A 12,244-nucleotide genomic window follows, 5' to 3' on the forward strand; every position below is an offset into this window, starting at 1 on the left:
CCTCGGCAGTCCTTGGACAGTGTCTCCACTTTATCTCCAGCTGCAAGCGCCTTGTCCGCTGTTCCGCCCCGCCGTTTCGCTCGCATTTCAAAAAAGCTGGGAGAGTGGTGTATGAAAGCGGATTAGTTTAGTGGCGCCTCGCCCCCAGTCTGCGGCCACTTATCGAGCGAGGTACCTCGACACATGCAGAAATGTACCGTATAGATGCCCATTGAATTAGTGCACTAGGAAACCATGCATGTACCTGTGTAATTACCTACCGTACAGTTACAGTACAGCAAGCAATTAAAATACCCAGCAGGCCCAAAGTTGGTCCCTTCCCCGAAAGCGGAGCCTCGCCATCCACAAGGGTTCCCATGCCCGGAGACTTGATGACCATTCAATTCATGGAGCCCAGGCCAGCCCAGGTTGGCCATTCTGACCACCCGCAGCAAGCACGGCTTCCACCTAGTCCGGGTCCTTGTCGTTGCCAAACCGGCCGGGCCGCCCTTTTTTTTCTGTTGGCCCTTGCACCCCCATAGCATAGGTAAGCTGGTAAGGTAGGCAGGTAATAGCTAGCCAGCAAGCCAGCCAGCCAACCAACCCGGGTGACCACTTTCTTATTCCCTGCTTTCCAGCACCTTCCCTTGCAACGACCATCCTCGCCCGTTGTGACGACTGACCTGACTCCGCGTAAGGGCGTCTTCCATAAATTGTCATCACCGCCCAGCTGACGATCTCTCCGCCTCTTTCAACTCTTTTTCCCACCTTTGTAATCATCATCACCTCGTCCGATTCTGTCTGCTTTTTTGGCAGCAACGCATACCACGCACACACCCACAAGCATTTACTAGCTTGCATTTCTCTCTTCTTCCCTTTGCCACATCCTCTTTTCCCACTCCCGTCGTTAGCCCAACGCAGTAACCGAGGGCATACCGCGCAACGGATCAGTACTTAACGTACGCTTCTGCGCTTCGTCGACGATCACACCGCATTCCTTCCTACAAACCCAAATAATATCACCAAACGACCACAATGGCCAAGCCCAGGTGTGATCTCGCCAACTGCAAGAGCCCTGCCCACATGGCCGGCGACTGTGGTTTCTGCAACAAGCACTTCTGCGGCAAGCACCGGCTGCTCGAGGACCACAAGTGCGAGGGTCTGGAAGACGTACGTGTACCCGACGACAAGTGGTGGCTCGTCGGTTTGTCCGACGTTCTGGCCGACTTCATCGGAGATGAGTGTCTTGTGCTAACATGAGTTGTTTCGTTGGACAAAACAGTGCAAGAAGGAGGCGCATGCTCAGAACGCAGCCCAGCTCGAATCCGAGCGCACCCAGGTCATCCGCGGCGTTTAAACGTCAACTCGAATTGACTTGACGAAGCGGCATTACGGACCTCGATGCGTCCGAAAAAAGCCCTTACACACGAGCGAAGCATCCTCGATTACGAAATGTGAACGGGGTCGACCTGTTGACAGTAACAGCTCGATAGAGTCGAAAGTCGACATCTCGCTGTCCGATCGTCTGCACTTTGCTCGAGATACGCGCCGTTACACCCCCTTCACCCGTAACGCTTGCGGGCTTGTGTTCAAGATGCATCGGCGATGCTCTACTCTTTGAACCGACTCTACTACTACTACTATTACACACACACACACACACACACACACACACACACACACACACACACACACACACACAAAAACACATCCACATCCACATAAGAAAGTCTTTGTTCTGATTGAATGCAGAACTAGACTTTGGTGCGCTTGCCCTGCACTGGCTGTGCATTGGCTTCATGAACGAAAGGGAATTCATGGTTCTCTATATCGAGCAAATATCATTATTTCTCAAATCTCACTATTATGCAAGGCGTTTTGGGCAGGAATCTAAGGACTGTTGATTAATTTGTTGTAACGCTGTTTCCATTTTTTTGTTTTGCTTTGCGGCCTCCCTTGTTAGTTATCATCTCATAGAGAAGCCATTGTCTTGGTTCCCTGGATCTATCCTAGTACTCTCGGCGCGGCGTCTGGCTCTGGTCCTTCGGCGAATGGGTCAAGACTTGACATAATTTGCAGTACATGTTATTTTAACGTTTGCGCCTTTCGCAAAATTTCCATGGCAATTTAGGCCATCTCAGGGGCTTCGAGTTCATCAAGACACTATTAATGCCCCTGACAGCGAAGATATCGTTAGCCTCTTTTCTCTTCCTTGTTCAAGACGTCACTCGTGTTGTTGCGACTCCATCTTGGTTAATGACTTAGTCAGTCACCCATTTGTCATTTGCGCCAAGTACCCAGAATTCAACTCGGCGTCCCGAGGCAGCAGAGGGCCACGCATTGCGCAAAGTTTATGACTCTATCGTCATCTTTATTGCTCCACTTTTCCCCGTATTGCCACACACCTGGCCTCGCGGCAAGCGACCAGTGCAACGTACAAAGACTACTCTATTTGCATGAAGTAGCTGGCTTGGCTGGTTTGGCCGGGTAGATAATAATTAGGTGGTCGTAATAATTAATATTAACACGGGGACAAAACCACCTGGGGACCCTTCCCAATCTTGGGCGGAGCTGGATCTCCGATATCGCCACACTTTCTCTATGCGCTACGTGGTATGGTGTAGGTAAGTAGTAGTTTGGCTTTTGAGCTGTGATTTAGAATGAAAAGCCGCCCCTTTTCTGAAGAGACGGCTCTTTTTGTTCTGAGATTGGTTCGAACCTTGCTGGGGTCACGGTTTCACGCTATACAAAAAAAAAAAAAAAATTTCTTCTCTTCTTCTTGATTTGTGCTATAACCTCCTTGTCCGCCGTTGTGTCCTTGCATGAAGCGGTTGAAAGTCCGTGATTGACGGTGGCTCGTCGACAAGCTCCTCCTTGATTGTGTGCTCCACCTTGACGGTCTCGACCTTGATCGGAACCACATTTTCTTCGTCCTCACGTTTGAGGAGCACCTCTTGCTTCTCCACCACCGCTGCCAGTTCCTCCTCCTCCTTTTCCGCCTTGACGTCTTCCCTCCGCCTCAGACCGTCGTTGACCTTTTTCCGATCCGCCGCGCGGCAGAGACCCCTGAGGCCGAGCTCGCAGTCGCCGCACCTCCTGCCGACGGGCAGGCACACCGTCTGCCCCAGCCCAACCAGCAGCCAGTTGATCTCGCGCCAGCGGTCTCTGGGCAGCCACGACTCGAGCGCGGCGCGCGTGGCCTCGGGGTTGTTGGTCTTGTTCCAACCCCACAGGTTTGTGATGCGGTGGACGTGCACGTCGACACCGATGCCCTCGACGCGGTTCCAGCCGTTCGGGGCCGACATGCAAAGGTGTGCCATTTTGGGACCAACGCCCGGGAGCGAGGTGAGGCCTGCGATCGTGTCGGGTATGTCTGAGTTGTACTTGTCGCGGAGAATGACGGCTGCTTGCTTGATGTATCTGTGACAGGGCGGGGAGGGTAAATAATAGTTAGCTTGTATGCTTAGGACGAGGTGTGCAGTAGGCCAAAGAAAAAGCAAGAGTAGAAAATTCGGGAAAAGTTCCCGAGAAGCAACGCCACATACTTGGTCTTGTTGTTGTGAAAGCCGACCTGCCAAATCAGCTCGTTGAGAAGCGCCGGCTCCACGGCCAACACGTTCTCCAGGTTCAGTCCCGGCGGCGCGCCCTCTTCGAATGGGGGCAGCTCCTTCTTCAGCCTCGCCATGGCCACCGCGTTGACCGTGTCCTTGGTCTGCGAGCTCAGCATGAGGGCGATCAAGGTGTGGAAGCGCCTGTCGCGCGGCGAGGCGTCTTCGGACGCCAGCCTCTCGCAGCCCATCGTGTCGACCGCCGCGTTGGCGGCCGGCCCCGAGATGCGCATCTCCTTGACGAGCCGGTACATCTCCTCCCAGTCCGACGGGGGCTCCACGGTCGTGGTGCCGGTCGAGGGGTCCGTCTTTGCGCGGGCTGGTTTCCGCTCGCGGCGGGGTTTTGCGTCTTGTTCCCCTTCCGGGTCGGGCTTGGGTTTTGTTGGCGTCGTCGTCGTCGTCGTCGTCGTCGTCGTCGTCGTTACCGGGCTGGTCGGCTCCCGTTTTCGCTTGCGCTGCGCCTGGGCCTTAGCCCGGCGCAGTCGGTTGGGGTTTGTGGTGGTTGTGATGGCATCTTCAATGTCGGAGCCGAGTATCAAATCCGTGGTCTCGTATTTAACACTGCTGGGTGGTGAGTCCGAGTCCTCTTTGTATGCGAATCGCGTGAGGGGAGCTCGGGTTGAGCGGCGCGTCGCGGTCGCGGTTGCAGCAAAGTATTTTGACGTCTCCTTGGAAACGCGGCGCGAGGTCATGGTTCGGATTGTGGTTGTTTGTTGGCTTAATTGATTCGACTTGTGCTTTGATCTTTGCCAGCTTCCCAACTCAGAACCGATCCGATCTTCACTACAGTGATATCACTGAACGCCGAATTCTCGTTCCCGGTACAGTATTGATGACCTCTGATCCCTGAACTTTTTCTTTGTTTTTGGATGTTCGGGGGTGGGTCTAGTCAGTTTGCAGGGGCCTGCGGTTTTCCTTTTTCGGTACCACAAAACGACGAATTAAGAAGTTGGCCCTAGACTTGGCCCATCCTGGCTGTACCCTCGACGTCACTGGACCTGAATGTATCCACCTGATCTATACCTGGTTGAGTGCATCCCTGCTGGGATCTGCAATCCTTCAAAGTTATTCCCAAGTTGTTCTGTTCTTCTCGATATCAGCATCCGATATGTTCAGGTATGCGCTCCCACAACAAAGACGATGCGGACTTTATAGCATTGCTCACTTCTTAGATTTCAACCATGATATATGTTTATACACTATGCAGTCAGTATCCATCTCGTCACAGTCTTTCGTCTTTTCTTTCAGATGGTGCATGACAAGATCTGGTCCTTCTCGTGTTGTGAAGTTCAGTCAAATTTAACATGGCGTCAGTCAAAAGATAGTTTCAAATTGATTACTTTAGCCATCAATCAGGTCAACTTATACTCTGGTACACAGCAACTGGCTATCCAGTTACAGCTTGTGCCGAGACTTGGTTGAAGTGGACTGCGGTGAGGAGTGTAAAGCCGATGCCCAGTTTTACCCAGGTGCCTAGCCAAGTACCTGGACAAATACCCTGAAAACAACGTGGGGGTTGTGCAAGTCAGTGGTCAGCGCATTGCGTGTCACGTACTTACTGTACATAAAACCTAAAAGAATTCGACCCTGGTATTATCATTCTGCGAGCATTGTCAAGCAGCATCTCCTCCTCATGTCGATTACCAAGGCCCTTCGTACCCGGAAAATTGAACCGAAATTAAACTTTGCAGCTCTTTATGTAAATCAGAGGAATACAAGGCCCCTTGACGAGCCCTTTTGCCAGTGTCGCTCGCTACTCAGCGCCCCCAGTTACGTCGCGCATCTCTCACCCTTCCCCTGGTAGCGTTTATATGTCCTGTTCGCATCCTGCCCCAGCACCAAAACCCAAAACCTATGACCGAGACGATCACAAATATCGACACCAGAATGGCAGTCGTCTCGGCCGCCCATCCCTCTACCTCCCGGCGCAAGACCTGCTTTGCTGATATCTCGGAGATATACATTGTCTCGATCGCAAAAGAACCAGGTGGCTATCGTATCTAATACTCAATTATTTGGCGTCCTTTTTTCAATATACTTGATTGACTCGGGGACATAATGTGGGAGTGCATCTCGTTTAGAAGATGCTCGGCTTCCCCTTTTTGTACGGCTGACTGCCCGCATGAATCACCAATACAGCAACTGCTGTCTGCCAGCCAACTTCTCTCGGAATCTCGGTCGCAGCAAGTACGCAGCTAACATTATAAAGTCTTGGCTATGCCCACATGCGGTTGTTATTCACTTAATAACGCACCATGGAAAAGTAGTCATCCTAACGCTTCCAACTTTTTCTTCTTCATTTCTTCAGGGGCTGTTGGACAAGGAAGATATGGGACATCCGGAATCACCGTTGCGTGCAGCACGACTTTACTGGTAAAACTACGTCAAGATAGACTATATAATTGTTGGTGCGCTCTGTTTTGTGTTGTCATTCGTTTGATTTCACACACATTCTTTCAAAATGCTTCCTTCTGTTTTCATTCTTGCTTCTCTTTTTATGTTGCCGGGGTTGAGTACGAAAGTCATTTGACGTGTCAGGAAGCCCTTCATTACAGCGACCAAATATTTCAGCAATGTTGTCGGTCCGGATTTACTTCGGAAGTACAATGGTTTGAATATCAAGCTTGTCGAAACACTACACGACAAACAGAAAATTGTTGCATTTGACGATGATCCTCAAGACCTCATTGAACACAATAAGGATTTTTTTTTTTCCAAAAAAAAAAAAAAAAAAAAAAAAAAAACACAAAGCGCTCTTATATTTACGTATTCGACACAAAAGATAAAAACCTTTACAAAGATTTTATGACCTCCATCAACATAATTCGAATCAACTATGGGAGAATAAATGACTTGATGTGTTTTCAAAGAGCTTATATACGGAACATGACGCAACGGAAGTGGTACAGACGGTACAAATACCATTCGAAAAGATCTCTGGATGGTGGACCCTCATCCGCGAGAGCCCAACCCCGTTTACTCGAAAAAAACCCAGCATACAAGTCGTCACCAGCTTCTTCGACAGGACCCAACACAGGAGCACCAGTCACAAAGTCACCACTCGGCAGATCCGGTGGCCGCTTTGGTGCGAGTATGGCAGAACCTGGCGGTCCAAGCCACGCAGCTCCGCGCCAGTAGTGCTGATGCTACTGGCACTGGCGCTAGGTCCCGAGGTGAAAAGGGCATCGCTCTGCGGGGGATATAGTTGTTTTCTATAATAAAGCACTTGTAAAAGGGCAGCATCGCATCGTAAACAGGCACGTCTTTGGGCAGTGAGGTTCCACAGAATATCGTGATATAGCTGCAAAAGCCGAAGTATCATATTACCCGGGTAGGATTTCAGGTGTGCTGAAGAGGAAGGGATTCTGCCCTGCGAAATATAACTCATACTCGACTCGATCGGAAGTGGAATGGATAGCATCATGTCGTCCATCTTCTCTATCAAGTCAGGGGGCCAAAGCACGGGCAAACATCGACACACTTCAAATGTCGGTAACAATGCCATCCAGTGTAATCGTTTCACCTTCTAGAACCCTTGCCTCTATTAAACAAAGCCCGCGTCATGCAGAAGCCGTGGCCACAGACAGAGAGTATCAACGAGAGATCAGCTTAGTACACGTACATCAACGACAACCCCGGCTCCATTTCTTTCTTAGGTATCGTATTGTCTTCTTGCTTTACATGAAACCGCTGTCAGCTTCTTCCACCCAAAGTCTTGCCAAGTCCCTGGCGACACCCAGTCTCACCCTCTTCAGCAAATCATCTGCCGTGCTGTTGGCGTTAAAGCCGCTCCTCCAGTCCCATCCCTTATTGCTGATAGCCGCCTTGTTCGCCAGCGACGACGATGACATGCTACGGCTCAGCTGGCTCGCAATGAGGGAGCTGCCACCCAGCACGTATGAGCTGCTTGTGCTTCCATCCCCACCGACCGTGCTCTTCCGCATGAGATCCATTGGGTTGGAGCCCTTCAGGCCTGGCATTGATGCCAGCGTCAGCTTGAAGAACTCGTCGCAGGTTGCGTAAACTGAAGTCGACTTGATCGCAGCCAAATCCTCAGCAGCCTTCAGCAGCGTGTCGATGTGGTCCAGCGTGATGACCGTCTTGGCGCCTGGTTCGATGACTGGGCCCTTTCCGGCACTGATATCTACCAGCGCGGTAGCCTCCCCAAGCAGTGCCAGCAGAAAGTCTTCGCTGACAAGCCCGTCACGCGAGGGATCATATAAGCCGCCACGAATGTTATCGTCAGAAGCTGCTATGACAGCCATGAGTGCGTCTGCCGCTGCCGCACGGCGGCGGTGAAGTGGCACCGCGGTAGTGTCATCGTCGCGTATCTCGTAGAACCTCCTCAAAGTCGCATAGCCGCTCAGCATCTTGCCTAGAAGTTCGGCGGCTTCAAGGTCCTGCTTTGCAAACTCGGCAAGGGTCTCGTTACGATCGTGTACCAGCTGTCGCAAGTGCTCATCGAGCTCGGACTCAGGCGGGAAAACCGCGGACTGAAGGAGAGAGTATGACATGAGGAGGTTCATCACCTCGCGGACCTTGTTTGGCCGGTGTGCCAATGAATAGTACCACATGGCTTGGCCATAGCTGTGGGATTCCCGCGCAAGTGCGTCACCAAAGTGCTGAAGTAGAAGCTGTTAGACACGCACAAAAACGTTTAATCGCGACAGAATCAGGTCTAAACACTCACCTCTGCTGTCTCCTCAGCAAACTCAATCATGCCAAGATTGTTCAGCAGTCGCCAGACCTTGTCCACGACGGGGCCAGCATTGGCATCGACGTCGGCCAAAAGAGTCTTTACCAGCTCTCCTATCGTGTCCTCGGAGCGCTCCGACGAATCCATACGACCGAGAACATGTATGGCAAGCTCCCAGCCATCCATGACCGTTCCAGACTTTGTCGCCACTAGGGACAGCTGATCCAAGTTGACCAAAGCCTGAGCATACTGAATCAAGGTGTTATCTTTCATTCCATCCAGCTCATCTGGTCCCCTAGGGTCCAAGCCGAGGACCTCAAGATCATTGAGATCAAGGTCGAGGGCGCCGAACACAGAGGCGGGCTGGTGTGCCGGCAGCCAGCCACCTAATGTTGCAATCTCAGCCACGGCAGCTGCCACGGGGAGCGACCACGACCTCAAAATACCGATGAGACCTTTGGGGTTGTCTTCAAAAATGCAGGCCATGCCGACCTCGAGGGCGCTGTTGGAGTTTACTTCGAGGCCGGAACTAACAGCAGCCTGGAATGAACGGGCAAGACGGTCGAGGTAGTCCTCCGAATTCGCAATACGCGGTGCTGCGGGCATCAGCATGCGCGATCGAGACAGCGACAATGACTGTGACATGCGCATGTCATTTTTGCTGCGCAGGTCGCGACCCTCATCCCACCATCCAAACATGGCGACGGTTGCTTCACACCAATCCTGGGAGACCTGAACAATCCTCTCTTGCGAGCCCAGGATTATATCAAATATTATGTTGATGTTTTCGTAAATATCCCAGGGAACTTGTGATTCCGCCTTCCGAGCCATGCCCGCCATCGATCCGCGCCCAGAGTCTGAAAAGTCAGATGCGCCCAACGACTTTTCCTTGCCTTCGGCGAACCGTCTGAGCGCATCCAAAGCACCCTTGGCTCGAACGCGGAATAGAGTCCAGTCGCTGTTCCACAGGTCCCAGTCATTGTCGATGCCGGGGCACGCCTCGATGATGACACAGGTTTCGTGGATGGCCCGAAGCACATTTGACAAGGCCTGACCTGTGTAGGCAAATCCGCTTCCTTTCTTCACTTGGTCGAAACCTCCGTTCCGCAGCAGATTCAGGGCATCTGCTACACGACCCTGAAGAATGTTCATGAAAACGGTCTGCCAGAATAATGTGTGACATGCCGGTGAAGGCCTGTAGGTCGAGATGTCCTTTGTCTGGTTAGGGTAGAGATTATGGTTCTCACCAAGCCATTGGAAGAGGACCTCAGGGAGAGGAATGGGATGTGACTCGTCAGACTCCAGAGATCGGGTATGATGGATTTGCAAGGCCAGTCCCGCGAGGTATGCAGCATTCTCGAATGGTATTGCATTGGGACCTGGTCCAATACCGGCAATATGTTCGTGCTCATTCTGGGGCAGACCTGCCACATACTCTGACCACAGTGAGACTAGTTGGCTAGAGGTACGGGCGAGAGCGGCATCTAGCTTTTCCGCGTCATCTTCGGAGCCTACTCCCTCGGTGTACAGCTGACTGACCAAGGCATCCGTTTCCAGAATGAGTAATGGCGGCTCTGTCAACTCGGCATAGCCCATCTGCTCTGCCAAGCTCTTGGCCACTGGCGCAAAGTTGAGTTCTCTTGCAGCGCGCCCATTAGAATGGATGGCAGAGGCGCGGAAGATGCCTTCAGCCTCTCGTCGCACACGATCATTGATTGCAGGCGTCATCAACTCCATCAGGTCGGACTCATCACCGATGCCGGCGTGCTCCGGGGTGCCATTTTGCCCCATGTTCAGCCACATGTCGTCTCTGGCACTCCCGTGGTCGGTCGGATCGTTGCCTCGCCCCTGTAGTTGATTCCTCGTCGCGTAGTGACGATCTACGTAGTCTGTGTCGTCTCCCTCAGCATCCTCGTCTTCTTCATCATCCTCGTCTTCTTCGTCTTCTTCATCGTCGCTGTACTCCAATCCAAAGCTGCGAGTGGTTGGAAGCTGCTGTGTATCCTCCCCCTCGTAGTCTTCTTCATCCTCTTCCTCCTCATCGTCCTCGTCCTCATCTTCATAGTCATCCATGGCAACCTGCCGACTAAGCCTGGAGGGTTGTCTCTCCTTGGTACTAGCCACCGACCGTCCCAGCGGCGAACGTGTGCCCCGAGAGAGCAGATTCTTCTTGGGTATCCCTCCGGAGCTGCGATTGCCAAATTTGATTGGATTTACAGGCTTCTGGCCTGTGACGCCTCGCATGATAGAACTGCCTAGATAGGACGCTGATGGGGCGCCGGCAGGTGTGTAGCTTGCAGCTGATGAGGGCGGGGGTCCAGCAGGCGTGGTTGAAGGATTGCTGAAGTTGAAAAAGTTTGACCGCCCGTGCCGGTCGGGAGTGGATGGCGGCAAGTTCTCGTCATCGTGAAAGCCCGGCATCGTGAAGTCGTCGGAACAAACGAGGATTTGGTGAGGAGCAAAGTTGTTTTGGTTTTCTGTCGAAATACTATGCCACAGCCGGTTGATATTTAAGAAACATCCCTATGTTATGGCGACCGCATCCGTAATGCGTGGGATTGTTTCGATTTGCGGCAGGATGTGAGCAGAAAGTGATGCTGCAAAGTACCTAGGCTTTTTGTCGGGTCGCCAGTTTCAATCGCAGTTGAAGGAGACGCGACTTTTTTCCCAAAAGCTCAATCTGAGCTTGTCGCGCCGGCGCAATCCCTGCAGCAGCACTTTCTTGACGGTTGGACCCATAAATATTACCCCACCAAGTTCCAGTGCCCGTCGCGACAGTGACGATTGACTGAGTACTAGCTTACCTAATTACCGTTTTAGTTCCACCTTGATGAACAAAGGAAAAGCATCGTGGTTCAAGCAGATTATGGAGAGACCCCTGCGATATACATAAATTTTGCTCGCATCTTCTTGACGTACTCGATGCCACTGGTAGATTCTGTCAACATGTCGATGCCATCCACGCCCGCGAAGGCGACGCGCAAGTTTCCCCCAAACGCAGCCAAGGATGCTTCACCACCACCACAAGGCGGCACCCACACCCGCAGCCCCGTCGAGAGCCCCAGCAACAGCTCCTACATAGCTGCTTCGATACCTGCGCTGCAGCTGCAGATATTTGTTTTCCTCTGGGAACGGTTGGTCGATGACCCGGTCGCAACCATGAGCCGTTTGATCTTGCCTGTCATGGCATTGATCCAAACATTCTACGCCGTTGTTCTTCTTCCGGTTGCAGGTTCAGGCAAACCGTCGCGGAAACCAAGGCCGGGCGAGAAGAGGAAGGCTCAAGGCGGGGAACCCAACATTGCGCTGGTATGTCTAGATCTTTTCTTCTTCCTCCTTCTCTCTCATAGCTTTGAACACTAGACTAGTAGCTAATCCTACGCTCAACTACCAAACTATAGGCCACGCTGCTCTCCCTTCTTCTCACACTCATCGCGACTCCGCCGATTCATGCTGTAATGGTTCTGTTCGGAGCGCCGTTTCTCACACACGCGCCACACACGTTCTTATGTGCGCTGAACCTCTCACTGCTGACCCTGTTCCCGCTATTCTATACTCGCGGTGCCGACGCGAGCGCCTGGCGCGCCCTGGCTGGACTTACTGCACCCCTTGACGAGAGTGTGGGAGGCCTTGTTGGAGCATGCGTTGGTGCGTGGCTGGGAGCCGTGCCCATCCCTCTCGACTGGGACAGGGACTGGCAGCGCTGGCCTGTAACTGTGCTGACGGGTATATACGTGGGCTACGCGATTGGATCCTATGGCGGTATGGCTCTACTTAGGGTTAGGAAGTACGGTGGTAAGAGGTCTTGAGAGTGAACTCTAGTAGAACTGGTTCGCTTATTCCCTGTTGCAAACTGCAGGTATGGGCTGTGTAGAGGCTGCCCAAATTACTGTGAGATGCAATTACTCGGCCACTTGTATCCAGTTAGAAGTAGGCTTGAGGCAACATCCCCTGCAAAAAA

The 12,244-nt window shown here is 52.3% G+C and overlaps 4 protein-coding genes across 4 annotated transcripts; 2 read left to right on the forward strand and 2 right to left on the reverse strand.

The window, feature by feature from the left end:
- Positions 1 to 1,014: 1,014 nt before the first annotated feature.
- PpBr36_02839 (uncharacterized protein) lies at positions 1,015 to 1,336 on the forward strand (the record flags this gene model as incomplete). The annotated part of the gene is made up of 2 exons (XM_029890016.1): positions 1,015 to 1,149; positions 1,262 to 1,336. The coding sequence occupies 2 exons, from the start codon at positions 1,015 to 1,017 to the stop codon at positions 1,334 to 1,336; spliced, it is 210 nt and encodes a 69-aa protein (XP_029753883.1).
- A 1,432-nt stretch (positions 1,337 to 2,768) lies between these two features.
- PpBr36_02840 (uncharacterized protein) lies at positions 2,769 to 4,279 on the reverse strand (the record flags this gene model as incomplete). Its single annotated transcript, XM_029890017.1, has 2 exons — positions 2,769 to 3,399; positions 3,525 to 4,279. The coding sequence occupies 2 exons, from the start codon at positions 4,277 to 4,279 to the stop codon at positions 2,769 to 2,771; spliced, it is 1,386 nt and encodes a 461-aa protein (XP_029752768.1).
- A 2,985-nt stretch (positions 4,280 to 7,264) lies between these two features.
- Positions 7,265 to 10,704, reverse strand: PpBr36_02841 (uncharacterized protein; the record flags this gene model as incomplete). Its single annotated transcript, XM_029890018.1, has 2 exons — positions 7,265 to 8,209; positions 8,278 to 10,704. 2 exons carry the CDS (start codon positions 10,702 to 10,704, stop codon positions 7,265 to 7,267), a joined length of 3,372 nt encoding a protein of 1,123 aa, XP_029752769.1.
- A 501-nt stretch (positions 10,705 to 11,205) lies between these two features.
- Positions 11,206 to 12,092, forward strand: PpBr36_02842 (uncharacterized protein; the record flags this gene model as incomplete). Its single annotated transcript, XM_029890019.1, has 2 exons — positions 11,206 to 11,592; positions 11,685 to 12,092. The coding sequence occupies 2 exons, from the start codon at positions 11,206 to 11,208 to the stop codon at positions 12,090 to 12,092; spliced, it is 795 nt and encodes a 264-aa protein (XP_029752770.1).
- Between the last annotated feature and the right edge of the window lie 152 nt (positions 12,093 to 12,244).

Source organism: Pyricularia pennisetigena, chromosome 3 (genome assembly GCF_004337985.1).
Source record: "Pyricularia pennisetigena strain Br36 chromosome 3, whole genome shotgun sequence".
Lineage (NCBI taxonomy): Eukaryota > Fungi > Ascomycota > Sordariomycetes > Magnaporthales > Pyriculariaceae > Pyricularia > Pyricularia pennisetigena.